The sequence below is a fragment of the Mobula birostris genome, chromosome 11 (assembly GCF_030028105.1).
Source record: "Mobula birostris isolate sMobBir1 chromosome 11, sMobBir1.hap1, whole genome shotgun sequence".
NCBI classification, from domain to species: Eukaryota; Metazoa; Chordata; class Chondrichthyes; order Myliobatiformes; family Myliobatidae; genus Mobula; species Mobula birostris.
The window spans coordinates 12766424-12783049 of NC_092380.1; the positions used below are offsets into that span (position 1 = coordinate 12766424).

Consider the following 16626-nt stretch of genomic DNA (forward strand, 5'->3'; position numbering starts at 1 on the left):
GAGGATCATAGGGGAGAGCAAAATTGTATTAATGGAGATAAGATCTTGGTTTACACTCTATTTCCATGTTGTATGACTCTCTGAGTCTCTTCCAGATGCCAACAGTGGTTTAGGTAGGGGATCTGACACCCAGCTGGGCATTGCTGAGGGAGTGTTGCTGATGAAAACTTTACTTGTATTTATTTTTATTTTTTTATTTATGTTTATTGAGATAGAGTGCGGAATAGGTCCTTCCAGCTGCACCCACCCAACAATCTCCCAATTTTAATCTGAGCCTAATCATGCGGAGGGTTTACATTGACCAATTAACCTACCAGCCGGTAGGTCTTTGAACTGAGGGAGGAACCCGAGCATTCGGAGGAAACCCACACGGTCACGGGGAGAAACTCCTTACAGGCAGCGGCGGGAATTGAACCTGGGTTGCTAGCGCAGTAAGGCGCTCTGGCCGTGCTGTCCTTTGGTTGATCTTTAATAAAGGTCAACAGAAAGAAAAGTGTGAAAAGTATGAAACGAATCAAGTTGAAAGGTCGGATTTGAAGGCAGACGATGGGGTTCATGGCAGGATTCTTCGCAGTGTGGAGGAACAGAGGGATCTTGGGGTTGGGGGCCTTACTGTTTTGCAGTAATGTTTTTCCATTCTATTTTAAATTAGGTGGAAAATTGCAGTGCCTGTTTTGCCACTGAGCTGGAGGTTGCAATTCTGGAAATGATCGATCAAAGCATGACCAGACTGCTCCCTGCTCGAGGTTGCAGTTGATCAGTGCACCATACACCTCAGAACAAGGCACAGAGCATGGAAATATCATGCACTGTAAAGCACTGACAAAGTCAAAGTAAAACTTATTGTCAAAGTATTCCATATACACACAGTGGCCACTTTATTAGCTGTACCAACTTAGGTGGCCACTGAGCGTATGTTTGTGGTCTTCTGCTGCCGTGGCCCATCCACTTCAAGGTTCGATGTGTTATGTGCTCAGAGATGCTCTTCTGCCCACCACTGTTGTAATGCATGACTGTTTGAGTTATTGTCACCTTCCTGTCAGCTTGAACCACTCTGGCCATTCTCCTCTGACCTCTCTCATTAACAAAGCGTTTTCACCCACAGAACTGCCACTCACTGGATGTCTTTTTGTTTTTTGCACCATTCTACGTAAGCTCTAGAGACTGTTGTGTGTGAAAATACCAGGGGATCAGCAGTTTCTGAGATACTCAAACCACCCTATCTGGCACCAACAATTTATGAGCTGCACCTGTACACCTGCTTGTTAATACAAATATCTAATCAGCCAATCGTGAGGCAGCAACTCAATGTATAAAAGCACGCAGACATGGTCAAGAGGTTCATTTGCTGTTCAGACCAGACATCAGATTGGGGAAAAATGTGACTTTGACCGTGGAATGATTGTTGGTGCCAGATGGGGTGGTCTGAGTATCTCAACAACGGCTGATCTCCTGAGATTTTCATGCCCAACAGTCTCTAGAATTCACAGAGAATGTTGGGGTAAAAATCGAGTGAGTGACGGTTCTGTGGGCAAAACCACCTTGTTAACGAAAGGGGTCAGAGGAGAATGGAGACGTTTCCTTTCCAAAGGCCTCTCAACCTTTGTCACAGAATTGATATCTGTTTTTTTCAGTAGATGAGAGTGACACTGATTGGCTTAACATCCAGAGCAGTGACACCTCCATCTCCATGGTTCTAGAGACTCCAGGCTCTTCTCCCTAGGTGCTAACAGTGTTACCGAGAGTGGTTTTAGAATTACAGTGACGATTTTAACTCACAGTAGAAACTAAACCGTGCATCGAAAAAAAAACTCGACTCACGTCCGCTGTTTAACTTCAATGACCTTGTACTCTAGCTCTCAGTCAGAAGGTGGTTTTGTTAACGCGTGGTATATCACCTGTCAAGATTATTACCGCAGTCACTTTCTGGCGCAGCGGTCAGCTGACCAAACAGTGCGAGGAACTTTTACCTGATTAAGAGGAAGCAATTTTTAAAATAACCTACAGCTGTGTTGCAGAACTCCTGGATGTGGTAACCTCTTACAGTGAATATGCCACGTCATTGCGTGCCGGGAATAGTTGGGGTGTGTGGTAAGGGGATTATATACTGTATATACGGCTTGTGTAATGGATTTCAGCAGCTGAGGGCAGATTTCCTTCTAAATCCATCTCTAGCGACATTGCCTAGAGACAATCAGAAAATAAAGTGTGGCGGTTAAAAACACTTAACCAACTTACACTCCAGCTGAACAGCAGATAAATCAGTTTACAAAAGGAAATGTGGAATTATAACGCATCCAGTTGCAGCTCTCCTTACACCACCTCTAAGCCAACTCCCCTCCTTTTGCATTATCTCCCTGCTGAATCCATCTTTTTTTTGCACTAATTTCCCGGGCTGAAATTCCCCCTCTCTGTAACCCTTTCCCTAGCTAATGCCCCTCTGCCTGTACTCGACCCCCGTCGCTTCACTGCGCCGTTGAAGTCACGGGATTGAACCTGTTCGGGCTGAGAAGGCGGAACCTTTCTTCAGGGCTGCAGAGGAAGGCAGTCCCATTTCCCAGCGAGACGGGAACGATGGCGGCGGTGAGGGTTGCTGCAGCGCGGCAGCTGAGGGTGAGTGAGTGAGTGAGTGAATGAATGAAGGGAGGGAGCTCCGAGACGCTGGAGCATGAGGAAGAGGGGGATCTGAGACACTGGAGAGGAAGAAGAGAAGTAGAGATGTATGGGACTGCGGGGCGAGTTTAGAGAAGGAGGGAGATCCGAGACATTGGAGATGGAGGGAAGGAGGCGGATGCGAGACATTGCAGAGGGAGGGAAGGAGGGAGATCCAAGGCACTGGAGATCTGAGCTACTGGAGAGGGAGGTCCGAGACACTGGAGATGGAGAGAAAGAGGGAGATCCGAAACATCGGAAGGAAGGGAAGGAGGGAGATACAAGGCACTGGAGAGGGAGAGAAATCTGAGATGCTGGGAAGGAGGGAGATCCAAGGCACTGGAGATGGAGAGGGAGGTCCGAGACACTGGAGGGGAGGGAGATCCAGGGCACTGGAGATGGAGAGGGAGGTCCGAGACACTGGAAGGGAGGGAAGGAGGGATTTGCAAGTCACTGGAGAGGGAGAGAAATCTGAGATGCTGGGAAGGAGGGAGATCCAAGGCACTGGAGAAGGAGAGAAATCTGAGATGCTGGGAAGGAAGGAGATCCAAGGCACTAAAGAAGGAGATCTGAGCTACTGGAGAAGAAGGGAGATCAAAACATTGGCGAGGCAGGGATGGAAGAAGATCTGAGATATTGGAGGTGGAGGTGCGGGTGGAAGGAAGAGATCCCTCTGACACAGGAGAGGAAGGGGGATATCAGTGAAAATTGAAGCACAGAAGAAAGAGGGGTGGTCATGACACTGGAGAGGGAAGGAGAGAGGGAGCTTAAGACTCTGGAAATTTGAGGCAACAAAGAAAGAGGAAGAGGGTTTTGAATCACAAGGAGGAAGTTCTGAGGAATTGAAGAAGGAGAAAGGCTGAATCAAAGATACTGGAGAGGGGGAGGATGCATGTGGAAATCTGAGGGTCAATAGATGCTGGAAAATTTATTACAGCTTCTCCTCTCCTCCTCCCTGCTCTACCCCTTCAGACACCTTTATTCTCACCCGCTCCCTTTCTTTTTATTTCCTCTCCCCCTTTCCTTTTCCCACTGTTTTCCCTCTCCTCCCCTTTCCCCTTCCATTTCCCCCATCCTTGTCTCCTCTTTTCCATTCACAAGACTTCATTTTGCCCAGAGGTCTCCGGATGTGGACAGACTGTATGTCCTCCTCCTTGGCCCAGGGTGACAAGGCCTGATGAAACTGGCATTAACTTTGCAACTCGTTGTGCATCAAACCAAATGTGGGAATTTACGGCTCATGAGTAATGCTGACTTTGAACTTCAAGCTTTGGCAATCTGCTTTTGGGATGGTTTCAAAATAAAATTGAAGCATGAATTCTGCAAGGATAAGTTCCTTTAGATAGCATTTCCAAGCATGCATTTACTTCTTTCTATTTCCTTTCATCCAAAGGATGTTATGCTACTGCATTAAGCCAGTCAATTCCTTCCTGCCAACAGCTTGGAAACACTGGCATTTTGTCTATTACGTTAATTTAGTCTCAAAATGGATATAAAAATATCTCTGCAGATGCCACAATAAAAGTAAATATTCAATTTGCCCTTCTGCTTTCTTGCTGTACCTGAATGTTACATTGCAGTTACCAATGTACAATACTTAAGAGTTTTAAAAAGTATTCTGCTTTTGTTACTGTTTCTTAAAGATTACTTCATTGTATTTGCCACATTGTACATCGAAACGCAGAGTGAAATGTGTCATTTGTGTCGAATCAAATCAGTGAAGGTTGTGCTGGGGACAGCTTGCAAGTGTTGCCACACTTCAGCCACCAACATAGCATGCCCACAACTCACTGACCCTAACCCGCATCTCTTTGGAGTGTGGGAGGAAACCAGAGCACACAGGTTGGCGAGAACGTAGCAGCGGGAATTGGTCCAATTGCTGGCACTATAAAACAATTATACTAACCATGCCATCCCTTTCAGCCAGACCAGATGACTTAACAGTTTTTCCACATTGGGTGGCGTAGTGGCATCAGCGTCGGACTTCGGGACGAAAGGTCCCGAGTTCGAATCCAGCCAGCCGTCTTCCCATCCGTGCTGGGTTACGAGCTGGTGATCTCTTTGGAAACTCACCCAGCAGAAGGAAATGGCAAACCACTGCTGTAACTTGCCTCGTACGCGGATCTCCACTACGTCAGAGAGGCGTGGAGGGAAATCGTCCGCTAACCGGAGAAACTCCGGATGTGACGTACCTTTCCTTTTTTATTCCACTTAACCTATTCTCCATTAACTTGGTCTTATCCCCTTGGAGCCTTTTTACATCTTCCTCACAATCCACGCTGTCACTCAATTCAGTATCATCAACAGACTTGGATTCTTGTTCACCTCATCCAAATCATTGATCTAGATTGTGAACAGTTAAGGCTTCAGCATTGCTAGCCATGGTTTCACATACTAGAGGTGGTCTGTTTATCACACTGTCTGTTCTCTCTCCACTAACCATTTCCCAACCCACTCCAATATATTGTCCCCAATCGCATACTGTATTTTCTAATTTTGTTCAATTGTCTTTTGTATGGCTTCATATTGAAAGCCGAAAACACTACACCAATCATGCTATATCTGCTTGTTAAGTTACAGTCTGAAAAACACCGGAAATAATTAGCCAATATGGATTTCCCTTCATAAATCCTTGTCGACTCTGTCCAATCCTGCTTTTATTTTCTAAGTACCCTGCTAACAATTACTTCTTGATAGATTACAGGACTTCCTGTATTACTGATATGAGATAACTATTATGTAGTTCCCTGGGTCCCCTCCTCCCTATGGTCCACTATCCTCTCATATCAGATTCCTTCTTCTCCAGCCCTTGATCTTTCCCAAGCACCTGACTTCACCTTCCAGCTAGCCTCCTTCCCCTCCCCCCACCTTTTTATTCTGGCATCTAACCCCCCTTCCTTCTCCGTCCTGAAGAAGGGTCTCGGCCTGAAAGTTGACTGCTTATTCATTTCCAGAGATGCTGCCCGACCTGCTGAGTTCCTCCAACATTTTGTGTGTGTTGCTGCTCTGGATTTCCAGCAGCTGCAGACTTTATGTTTGTGTTATATATTTTCCCATTTTCTCAAGTAGTAAATAGACATAAAATATTTAATTTCTCTCCCATTTTGTTATTATCATCCTTTACAAACTTCATGTTTTAGCTAATATTAGTTGAATTGTTTTCCAAATCCCTATCTCTCTCTTAGTGGTGCAAACAAGAGGAATTCTGCAGATGCTGGAAATTCAAGCAACACACATCAAAGTTGCTGGTGAACGCAGCAGGCCAAGCAGCAACTCTAGGAAGAGGTGCAGTTGATGTTTCAGGCCGAGACCCTTTGTCAGGACTAGAGGAAGGGTCTCGGCCCGAAACGTCGACTGTACCTCTTCCTAGAGATGCTGCCTGGCCTGCTGCATTCACCAGCAACTTTGATGTCTCTCTCTTAGTGGTTCTCATTTTGCCTCTTTTTGTTTAGTAGTTCTTCAGTGAGATTTCATTGGTATCTTCTCAGTTCAGCTTGACTTTGTTCAAATCCTCTCACTGATCACTTTTTGCTGAGATGATCTTACTGTCTACTACGTCGCTGGCATTTAGGGCAGCAGTGAAAGTCCTCCACCTGTCTGCCCGTACCACTGCATATGGGTGTGGAAGAAATCTTCATTGCTGTTTCTGTAACCTTTTTTTGACCAGTCAGAGCTGTTAGCCCGGAGCTGAGCCCCTGTACCTGGAGGACCGGTGGACCACTCTTAGTCTGGCCTCTACCCTTTGACCTGTTTGACATGGGTGACCCTACCCAGAGCCAAAGTATAAAGCCCTGACTCCAGCCAGCATAGCTCTCTGGGTCATTGAGGCAAACCTCCAAATGCTACAATAAGGTTGTGGTCCTTTGGAGGAATTTTGACCTTAAGTTGAACTGTATTGACATGAAGTGAAGCATTGTTTGCCTTGAAATTTTTCTTCTGTTACAATTTTATTACAAACTGATCATTGCGTTGAAAGGGCAATACTAAAATTGTTGATTTTATATGTGAAGTACCTTTGTATATCGAACTGTCAGTCAGGATGGAAAACTTCACTTTTAGCCCTTGGTGTTATGTTCTATAACTTCAAAATGGTAGACTAATTCAAAGGAAGACGCAGGAGTCTGAAAGTACAGGTCTAACTTTGAGTCTTACTTTCAGTGAGGCGTGCATGTATCATGTGGCAGCGTGATGACGTATGCAGTTCACATGTTTATAACCCATAATTATTTATTAAAATAATTAATGATTAATTGAGCAATATATATGCAAAACTACTCAAATGTTATTGAAATATTCAATACACAATGTCAAAAGGATCAGTTTTGATATGCATATTTTCTCTTTGTCTATTCGGATCCAAGAGTTTGTCCTTGAAATTTTTCCTCAGGAGGTTTTACTTTACCATATGGTATTCCCTATGGTCTAGTGTTCATAATAGACTTTTTTTTGTGCTCTGCTGTTCTTTATCCAGTTCCCTTTTATAAGCCATCCTTTCAGGCAGCATCGCCTCACCTTGCCAGTTACCTGAAGTTCAAGTTTATTGTCATAGACATACACAGGGTCTAAATTCTGTGACAAGTAGCTTTTGGCAGCAGCACAGTACATTCCAGACATGACAAACATAAGCTACTATAAATCTCAATTATAAATAATCTTCCAGAAATCTTCCAGAAATAGTAGGGGACAGAGGGTCCAGTGAGATGGAGGAACTGAGGGAAATACATGTTAGTAGGGAAGTGGTGTTAGGTAAATTGAAGGGATTAAAGGCAGATAAATCCCCAGGGCCAGATGGTCTGCATCTAGAGTGCTTAAGGAAGTAGCCCAAGAAATAGTGGATGCACTAGTGATAATTTTTCAAAACTCGTTAGATTCTGGACTAGTTCCTGAGGATTGGAGGGTGGCTAATGTAACTCCACTTTTTAAAAGAGGGAGAGAGAAACCGGGGAATTATAGACCGGTTAGCCTAACATCAGTGGTGGGGAAACTGCTGGAGTCAGTTATCAAGGATGTGATAACAGCACATTTGGAAAGTGGTGAAATGATCGGACAAAGTCTGCATGGATTTGTGAAAGGAAAATCATGTCTGACGAATCTCATAGAATTTTTTGAGGATGTAACTAGTAGAGTGGATAGGGGAGAACCAGTGGATGTGGTATATTTGGATTTTCAGAAGGCTTTTGACAAGGTCCCACACAGGAGATTAGTGTGCAAACTTAAAGCACACGGTATTGGGGGTAAGGTATTGGTGTGGGTGGAGAGTTGGTTAGCAGACAGGAAGCAAAGAGTGGGAATAAACGGGACCTTTTCAGAATGGCAGGTGGTGACTAGTGGGGTACCGCAAGGCTCAGTGCTGGGACCCCAGTTGTTTACAATATATATTAATGACTTGGATGAGGGAATTAAATGCAGCATCTCCAAGTTTGCGGATGACACGAAGCTGGGTGGCAGTGTTAGCTGTGAGGAGGATGCTAAGAGGATGCAGGGTGACTTGGATAGGTTGGGTGAGTGGGCAAATTCATGGCAGATGCAATTTAATGTGGATAAATGTGAAGTTATCCACTTTGGTGGCAAAAATAGGAAAACAGATTATTATCTGAATGGTGACCGATTAGGAAAAGGGGAGGTGCAACGTGACCTGGGTGTCATTATACACCAGTCATTGAAAGTGGGCATGCAGGTACAACAGGCGGTGAAAAAGGCGAATGGTATGCTGGCATTTATAGCGAGAGGATTTGAGTACAGGAGCAGGGAGGTACTACTGCAGTTGAACAAGGCCTTGGTGAGACCGCACCTGGAGTATTGTGTGCAGTTTTGGTCCCCTAATCTGAGGAAAGACATCCTTGCCATAGAGGGAGTACAGAGAAGCTTCACCAGATTGATTCCTGGGATGGCAGGACTTTCATATGAAGAAAGAATGGATGAACTGGGCTTGTACTCGTTGGAATTTAGAAGATTGAGGGGGGATCTGATTGAAACGTATAAGATCCTAAAGGGATTGGACAGGCTAGATGCAGGAAGATTGTTCCCAATGTTGGGGAAGTCCAGAACGAGGGGTCACAGTTTGAGGATAGAGGGGAAGCCTTTTAGGACCGAGATGAGGAAAAACTTCTTCACACAGAGAGTGGTGAATCTGTGGAATTCTCTGCCACAGGAAGCAGTTGAGGCCAGTTCATTGGCTATATTTAAGAGGGAGTTCGATATGGCCCTTGTGGCTATGGGGGTCAGAGGGTATGGAGGTGGGGCGGTGTTCTGAGTTGGATGATCAGCCATGATCATAATAAATGGCGGTGCAGGCTCGAAGGGCCGAATGGCCTACTCCTGCACCTATTTTCTATGTTTCTATAAATTATACACAACTTACGCAACAAAATAAACATAATGACATTGGTCCAAATTGAGAAAGGGAGAAAAAGAAATCAAGTCCACAGTACTGTTAGGGTTTATAGGCTTGGTTCAAGAACCTGATGGCAATGGGGGAAGAAGCTGTTGAACTTCCATCTGTCATCAAAGTTGCCGGTGAACGCAGCAGGCCAGACAGCATCTCTAGGAAGAGGTACAGTCGACGTTTCGGGCTGAGACCCTGTGTCCTGACTCCCATCTCTGTGTCCTAGAGATGCTGCCTGGCCTGCTGCGTTCACCAGCAACTTTGATGACTGTTGCTTGAATTTCTAGCATCTGCAGAATTCCTCGTGTTTGCGAACTTCCATCTGTGTTATGTGGTTATTGCTACTCGAATAACGGGTAACCAAATAACCTCATTTTATAAATCATATCATGATTTTGAACTGGTTTGGATCAAATTTCTCCTGAACCTTCACTACCCAGAAAAGGGCAGCCCTAGCCGTATATTGTATTCTCTCCATCATATTTTACTTATTCATTGCCTGCCTCTGTACCACAAACCACCAAGCCCTATTTTGTCATGACCATAAATAATTATTGCTCGTTTTATTTCATCATCATTATCTGCCGTGTCACATGATGTAGGCGATCGTGGTCTCGTGACCATGATTGTTCTTGGCAAATTTTTCTACAGAAGTGGTTTGCCATTGTCTTTTCTGGGCAGTGCCTTTACAAGATGGGCGACCCCAGCCATTATCAATACTCTTCAGAGATTGGCTGCCTGGCATCAATGGTCACATAACCAGGACTTGTGATGTGGACCAGCTGCTCATACGACCATCCACCACCTAGTCCCATGACTTCATATGACCCCGATCTGGGGGGCGAGGGGAGGGTATTAAGCAGGTGCGACACTTTGCCCAAGGGTGACCTGCAAGCTAGCGGAGAGGAGTGTCTTACACCTCCTTTGGTAGAGATGTATCTCCACCCTGTCACCCTTTGTTCTGTTTATCTGTCCTTATTGACCCCCTGTAAACTCTGAAGTGTCTGCTTTCAGCCTGACCATACCTTACATAATGCTGCTTCCTTTCTACATTAGACCTTACCTTTTGGTTTACACTCTGTGCATTGCAAATTCAAAATACTTATCTTTGCCATCAAAGTATGACTGCAATCTGCTTTTACAACTGCAGTAAGATTTCTGTAATCCAGTATCCAATAGTTCTGAAATCCAGCATTGGCTCGCTTATTAGACCAGCTCCACTCTCTGCGAGGAGTTTGTACGTTTGCCCCCGTGGCTGCATGGGTTTCCTCCAGGTGATACGGTTTCCTCCCACATTCCAAAGACGTACAGCTTAATTAATCACGTGGGTGTAATTTGGCAGCGTGGGCCCATTGGGCTGTGCTGTATCTAAATAAATCAATAAATGTAATCTAGAGATTCAGAGTGCAGACAAGGGTTCGTGGCCAGAGCCAGTGGTCTGGATCGTGGGTCAGGTTTGTAGCTGGAGTTGGAATCCAGAATACCAGGGATCTGGAACTTTGGTGGATTTGTACCAGGGCTGGTGTCCTGAGCTTGTGTATTTTTCACCACCTTAAAGTTACTTGGTTCACTGGAAAATTTATTGTGTACACTTATTGGCCACTTTATTAGGTATACCTGCCAGTTAATGCAAATATCTAATCAACCAATCATTTAGCAGCATAAAAGCATGCAAACATGATCAAGAGGTTCAGTTGTTGTTCACACCAAACATAAGAATGGGGAAGAAATGTGATCTAACTGACTTTGACCGTGGAATGATTGTTGTTCATCAGGATGGGGTGGTTTGAATATCTCAGATCTCCTGAGATTTTCACACGGGATAGTCTTTAGGGTTTACAGAGAATGGAGCAAGAAACAAAAAAAAATCCAGTGAGCAGCAGTTCTGTCGGTGAAAATGACTCGTTAATGAGAGAGAGGTCAGAGGAGAATGGGCAGAACTGGTTCAAGCTGACAGGAAGGTGACAGTAACTCAAATAACCACACGTTACAGTAGTGGTGTGCAGAAGAGCATCTCTGAACGTACAACATGTCAAACACGACACAGCAGAAGGCCAGGAAGATATATGCAGTGGCCACTCTATTAGGAACCAGAGGTAACTACTAAAATGGCCACTGATTGTATAATACCTGTAAAAATAGTGAAATGGAATTGTGTTTGGACATTATTAGGAGTAACATCTACCAGCCAGGAAATCAGCATAGCACCATCAAAGTCCCAAGGATCCTGAGTTTTCTAGTATCTTCAGATTTGATTGGCCTCTAGCGTGCATTCCTTATTTTGGTTTCTTGGGCAATGCAAACAATGACTGTTTTGATGTTCGCCTGATAAATAAATCTGAACTTCAATCTGGTGGCTGAGATATGGTTCTTCCCATACTTTGGCATTCTAAGTTATTCCTTTATTTCCTACTTGGGGAGGGGGAGAAAAGCTTCGAGTTTCCACCTTATCACCGAGTCCTTTAAGATTAATTGAAACTTTCCTTCCTAGCTCAGTGTTTCCTGCCTGCTTGCTGGCACTTGGTGAAGTATACTGGGACACTGTGTACAATATGAAAATAAGTTGCAGTTAACAACTTCAGAGATTGTAAGAACCCTGAAACAAGGGTTACAGATAACTTAAGGTATCTCTGGAATTTATTGCCTAAGCAATATTTGATTAGTGACTTTTATTTTGGCATGCAAACACAAGAAATTCTGCAGATGCTGGAAATTCAAGCAACACACATCAAAGTTGCTGGCGAACGCAGCAGGCCAGGGAGCATCTCTAGGACGAGGTAAAGTGGACGTTTCAGGCCGAGACCCTTCGTCAGGACTAACTGAAAGAAGAGCTAGTAAGAGATTTGAAAGTGGGAGAGGGAGGGGGAGATCCAAAATGATAGGAGAAGACAGGAGGGGGAGGGATGGAGCCAAGAGCTGGACAGGTGATTGGCAAAAGGGATACGAGAGGATCATGGGACAGGAGGCCCGGGGAGAAGGAAAGCGGAGGGGGAACCCAGAGGATGGGCAAGGGGTATAGTCAGAGGGAGAAAAAGGAGAGGGAGAGAAAGAATGTGTGTATATAAATAAATAACAGATGGGGTACGAGGGGGAGGTGGGGCATTAGCGGAAGTTTGAGAAGTCAATGTTCATGCCATCAGGTTGGAAGCTACCCAGACGGAATATAAGGTGTTGTTCCTCCAACCTGAGTGTGGCTTCATCTTTACAGTAGAGGAAGCCGTGAATATTTTGGCATGGAGTGTTTCTGCAATGGTATCTTTAACAATTGTTCTGTCTATTGCCAGAAACATTTGTTAACAAGGCAGTCACAATCCTCTAAACTAGTGAAGCATAACTCACTGATGTTTGTGCAAATTTTTTCTCTCTTTGAAGAGGGTTAATTATTATTGAAATCCAGGCATTCTTTCCTCATTCCAGGAACTGGGGCTGGAATTTGTGGGATGGGGTAGGATAACATTAAAAAGGTGTTAGTGGATTGGTGTAAGTGCCAAAGGGTCTGTGTGACTGAATCTATTTGACCCTGTTCTTTGTTGATCTCTTCAGGTACAAAATATTTATCCAAAGTGGCTAATGCAGACTCACTACATCCTTCCCTTCCAATATGAACTCTCCCTTTGCACTGCTTTTCCCCTGCCTCATTATTTACTGAACTTGGTTTTATTCCTACCAATCTCCACAATGAGATCAGTTAACTCAAGTAGCACTGACTAGTCGGATCTGAGACTTGACCTGTGCAGGGCGGCACGGCCGTGTACTCATTATTGTCACGCTATTACTGCATTAGCGGTAAGGTCGGGGTTCAACTCCCGCCACTGCCCGTGAGGATTTTGTACGTTCTCCCCATGGCCACGTGGATTTCCTCCCCGCACTCCGAAGCTGTACGTTCAGGGTTAATTGTGGCCTTGCTGTGTTGGTGCCGGAAGGGTGCTGACGCTTGTGGGCTGCCCAGCACAATCCTCACTGATTTGATTTGACACAAATGATGCATTTCACTGCGTGTAACCATTTCCTTGTCATAAATAAAGCTAATTGTTAAATGTCCCAAGATGTTCGGACTCTCAGTCCTATTACCCCAGTGTCTTGCTTAGAGATTTTGGGAAATGTACCTCTGGTAAGTATTCAGCTCACTGAGAAATTAGCTGCTGTCAAACCATGTACTGTTCTGTAGCATAGAGGCATGGTAGTTAGCAGAAGCCTGGACTATGGTGTGGAAACAGATTAATTACATAATTAACTAAGCTAGCGTAGTGGTTAGCACAGCGCCTTACACTACCAGCGACCTGGGTTCAATTCCCGCCGCTGCTTGGTAATTGTGTACGTTCTTCCCGTGATCACGTGGGTTTCCTTCGGGTGCCCTGGTTTCCTCCCACACTATCTGGTTGGTAAGTCGTAAATTGTCCCATGATTGGGCTAGGATTAAATCGGGGATTACTGGGCGGTGCGGCTCAAAGGGCTGGAAGGGCCTATTCTGGGCTTTATCTCAATAAATAAATATATCACATAGAGCATGTAAAATAATATTAACAGATAAAAGAAAGTAACACACACAAAATGCTGGAGGAACTCAGCAGGTCAGGCAGCATCTGTGGAAATGAATAAACAGTCGACATTTTGGGCTGAGACCCTACTTCAGGACTAAGAAAGAAGGGGGAAAGACACCAGAATAAAAAGGTTGGGGGTAGGGGAAGGAGGAGAGCTAGAAGGTGATAGGTGAAACCAGGTGGGTGGGAAAGATAAAGGGCCGGCGAGGAAAGAATCTGATAGGAGAGGAGAGTGGACCACAGGAAAAAGGGAAGGAGGAGGGGACCCAAGGGGAGAGAAAGGCAGGTGAAAAGAGGTGAAAGGCCAGAGTTGAGAATAGAGGAAGAGGGGAACGGGGAGGGAGAAATATTCTGGAGTCTACAAATTGTAAAGTGCATATGTGACAGGTAATTAAACATACAGCAGTATACTGCTACTGGCACTGTCAAATAATGTGTACTGGTTGGTAGCAGGGTATTCAAGTCTCACAAGGTATTCAGGGAGGGATAAATACCATTCCTGTGTTATCTGGTCAATATTTGACTCCAGGCCATCAATTTAGTCGAATCTTATCGACTTTCTGAAGTTATCCAGCAAAACATTCTGTTTGAGAATAATTAAGAATGGGCAAAAAAAAAAATAACCTGCCTCACCAATCTGGCTAACAAAGCCAGCTTCCTGTAGTCACTGGAATGAAGACTGAATTATTTATTATATTCCCATGCATTTTTGGGGCACGATTACTGGTTGCCATGGTGATAATGGCTAATTTAGTATTGTACGTTGCATTCTCTGGCTCTACTAACAGCATTATCAAGATTTTTTTTGCATAATGATAATGGGAGCATAGGTATCTTGGGTGCTGATTGCAATCTGGTTTTGATAGCACACTGGGACGGTTGCTACAGACGGTGCAGAACTGACAGTGCCTTTATATACATATATGCCTTTATGTACAGGGACAGGCCCTTCGGCCCACAATGTTGTACCGAACCAGCTAAAAAGTAAATTAAAAAACAAACAAAAGCTAATCAGTCCTACTAATCCCTTCATGCTCCTCACATTCATGTGCCTATCTAAGTGTCTTTTAAAAGCCTCTAATGTATTTGCCTCTTAATACACTTGGCTCATCAATTTCCAGTCTTTATTTAATGTTTAACTCTACACATTTGGCAGAGAAGGTCTCACTGGATACTGTATTTTAGAACCTAGAAACATAGGAATATGAATAGAAAAGAGCTATACCGATCTTTGAGGGTACTCTGCCAATCAGTTCAATTGTGATCCTCTGTCTTAATTCCATACCCCTTGATGCCTTTTGCTTTTAGAACTGTTTCTATCCCCTTCACAAATATATTCAACAACTTGGCCTCTATTATACTTGATAATTCCAACATGTTAATCACCCTCTTCAGTAAAGAAATTTCTTACCTCAGTCCCAGGTGCTTTACTGCGTACCTGTGTCTTTGGTCTGTGGTGCTGAAAATCATGTCCCCTCCTCTCAATCCCAGACTGGGGAAGCGTCCCTGCATCCAGTCTGCCAGAATTTTGTATAATCCATCAAAATCTCCTGATTATTCCGAAGTAGAGTCATCGAGAGATGCAGCAAGAAATCAGGCCCTTCGACCAACCCCGTCCATGTTGACCACCTGAATCCGACATGAATCCTATTTTACATTAAATTAGATTAGATTCAGCTTTATTGCCATTGTGCCGAGTACAGATACAAAGTCAATGAAATGCATTTAGCATCTGACCAGAAATGCAAAGGATAGTGTTTTTTACAAAATAACTGCGAATAAAAAAAAGTGCTATAGCACACAAATATAAAAGTACTGAGACAGTACAGTACGGATGCAATACTGCTTAGCGCCGTGATGAGAGGTTCAGCAGTGTCACAGCCTCAGGGAAGAAGCTCCTCCTGTGCCTGCTGGTGCGGGAGCGGAGGCTCCTGTAGTGCCTACCAGATGGGAGGAGAGTAAAAAGTCCATGGTTAGGGTGAGATGCATCCTTGATAATGCTTTTCGCCCTGCCCAGGCAGCGTTTATGGTAGATGTTCTCAATGGTGGGCAATTGGGTGCCGATAATCCGCTGGGCAGTTTTCACCACACACTGGAGTGCTTTGCGGTCTGATATGGGACAATTGCCATACCACACTGAGATGCAGTTGATGAGTATGCTCTCAATGGTACAGTGGTAAAAGTCCGTTAGTATCCTGGGACAGAGATGAACTTTCTTCATGCTCTGCAGGAAATAAAGGCGCTGTTGCGCCTTCTTGATCAGGATGGAGGAGTTCAGGGACCAAGTGAGATCCTCGGAAATGTGGACACCAAGGAATTTGAAGCTTGATACGCGCTCCACTACAGCTCCGTTGATGTAGATGGGGACCCTACATTTCCATTAAGTGGGGTGGCATGGTGGTGTAGTGGTTAGCGCAACGCTTTACAGTACAAGCGACCCGGGTTCAGTTCCCGCCGCTGCCTAGAGGAGTTTGCACGTTCTGCCTGTGACCTCGTGGGTTTCCTCCGGGTGCTGTAGTATCCCCCCACAGTCCAAAGATGTAGGTTAATTGGTCATTGTATATTGTCCCGTGATTAGGCTAGGATTGAATTGGGAGATTGCTGGGTGGTGTGGCTGGAAGGGCTGGAAGAGCCTATTCCGCACAGTTTATCAATAAATAGGTTCTTAAGAGTTCCTCCCCCACCCCCCCCCACCGCCTGCTCCCACTCCTCCTCCATAATCTACCACTCACCTACACATTAGAGGCATTTACAGTGGCCAATTAACCCGCAAGACTGGAATGTAGCAAGAATTGAAGCATGCTGAGGAAATCGGCGTAGTCACAGGGAGAGCATGAAAACTCCACATAGATGGCACCCAAGGTCAGGATTTATCCCGGGTCTCTGGTGGTGTGAGTCAGTGGCTCTGCTAGCTGCTGTACAATGCTGAGGGTAGGCCCGGTCAAGCCAGTCTTCCCCTAGTATGTCAGTCCCAGCGATCTGTCCAGTGAACCTTCATTGTATCCCCTCCAGATTAATTGTTCTTGAAAATAATGAAGAGATTTGCAT

The 16626-nt window shown here is 44.8% G+C and overlaps 1 protein-coding gene across 1 annotated transcript in view; it reads left to right on the forward strand.

The window, feature by feature from the left end:
• Positions 1–2136: 2136 nt before the first annotated feature.
• Positions 2137–16626, forward strand: part of LOC140204828 (branched-chain-amino-acid aminotransferase, cytosolic-like) — a 42396-nt gene continuing 27906 nt past the window's right edge. The window contains exon 1 of the mRNA XM_072271661.1: positions 2137–2613. Coding sequence (XP_072127762.1) covers positions 2575–2613 — 39 coding nt within the window. The 5' untranslated portion in view covers positions 2137–2574. The remainder of the gene's footprint in view (positions 2614–16626) is intronic.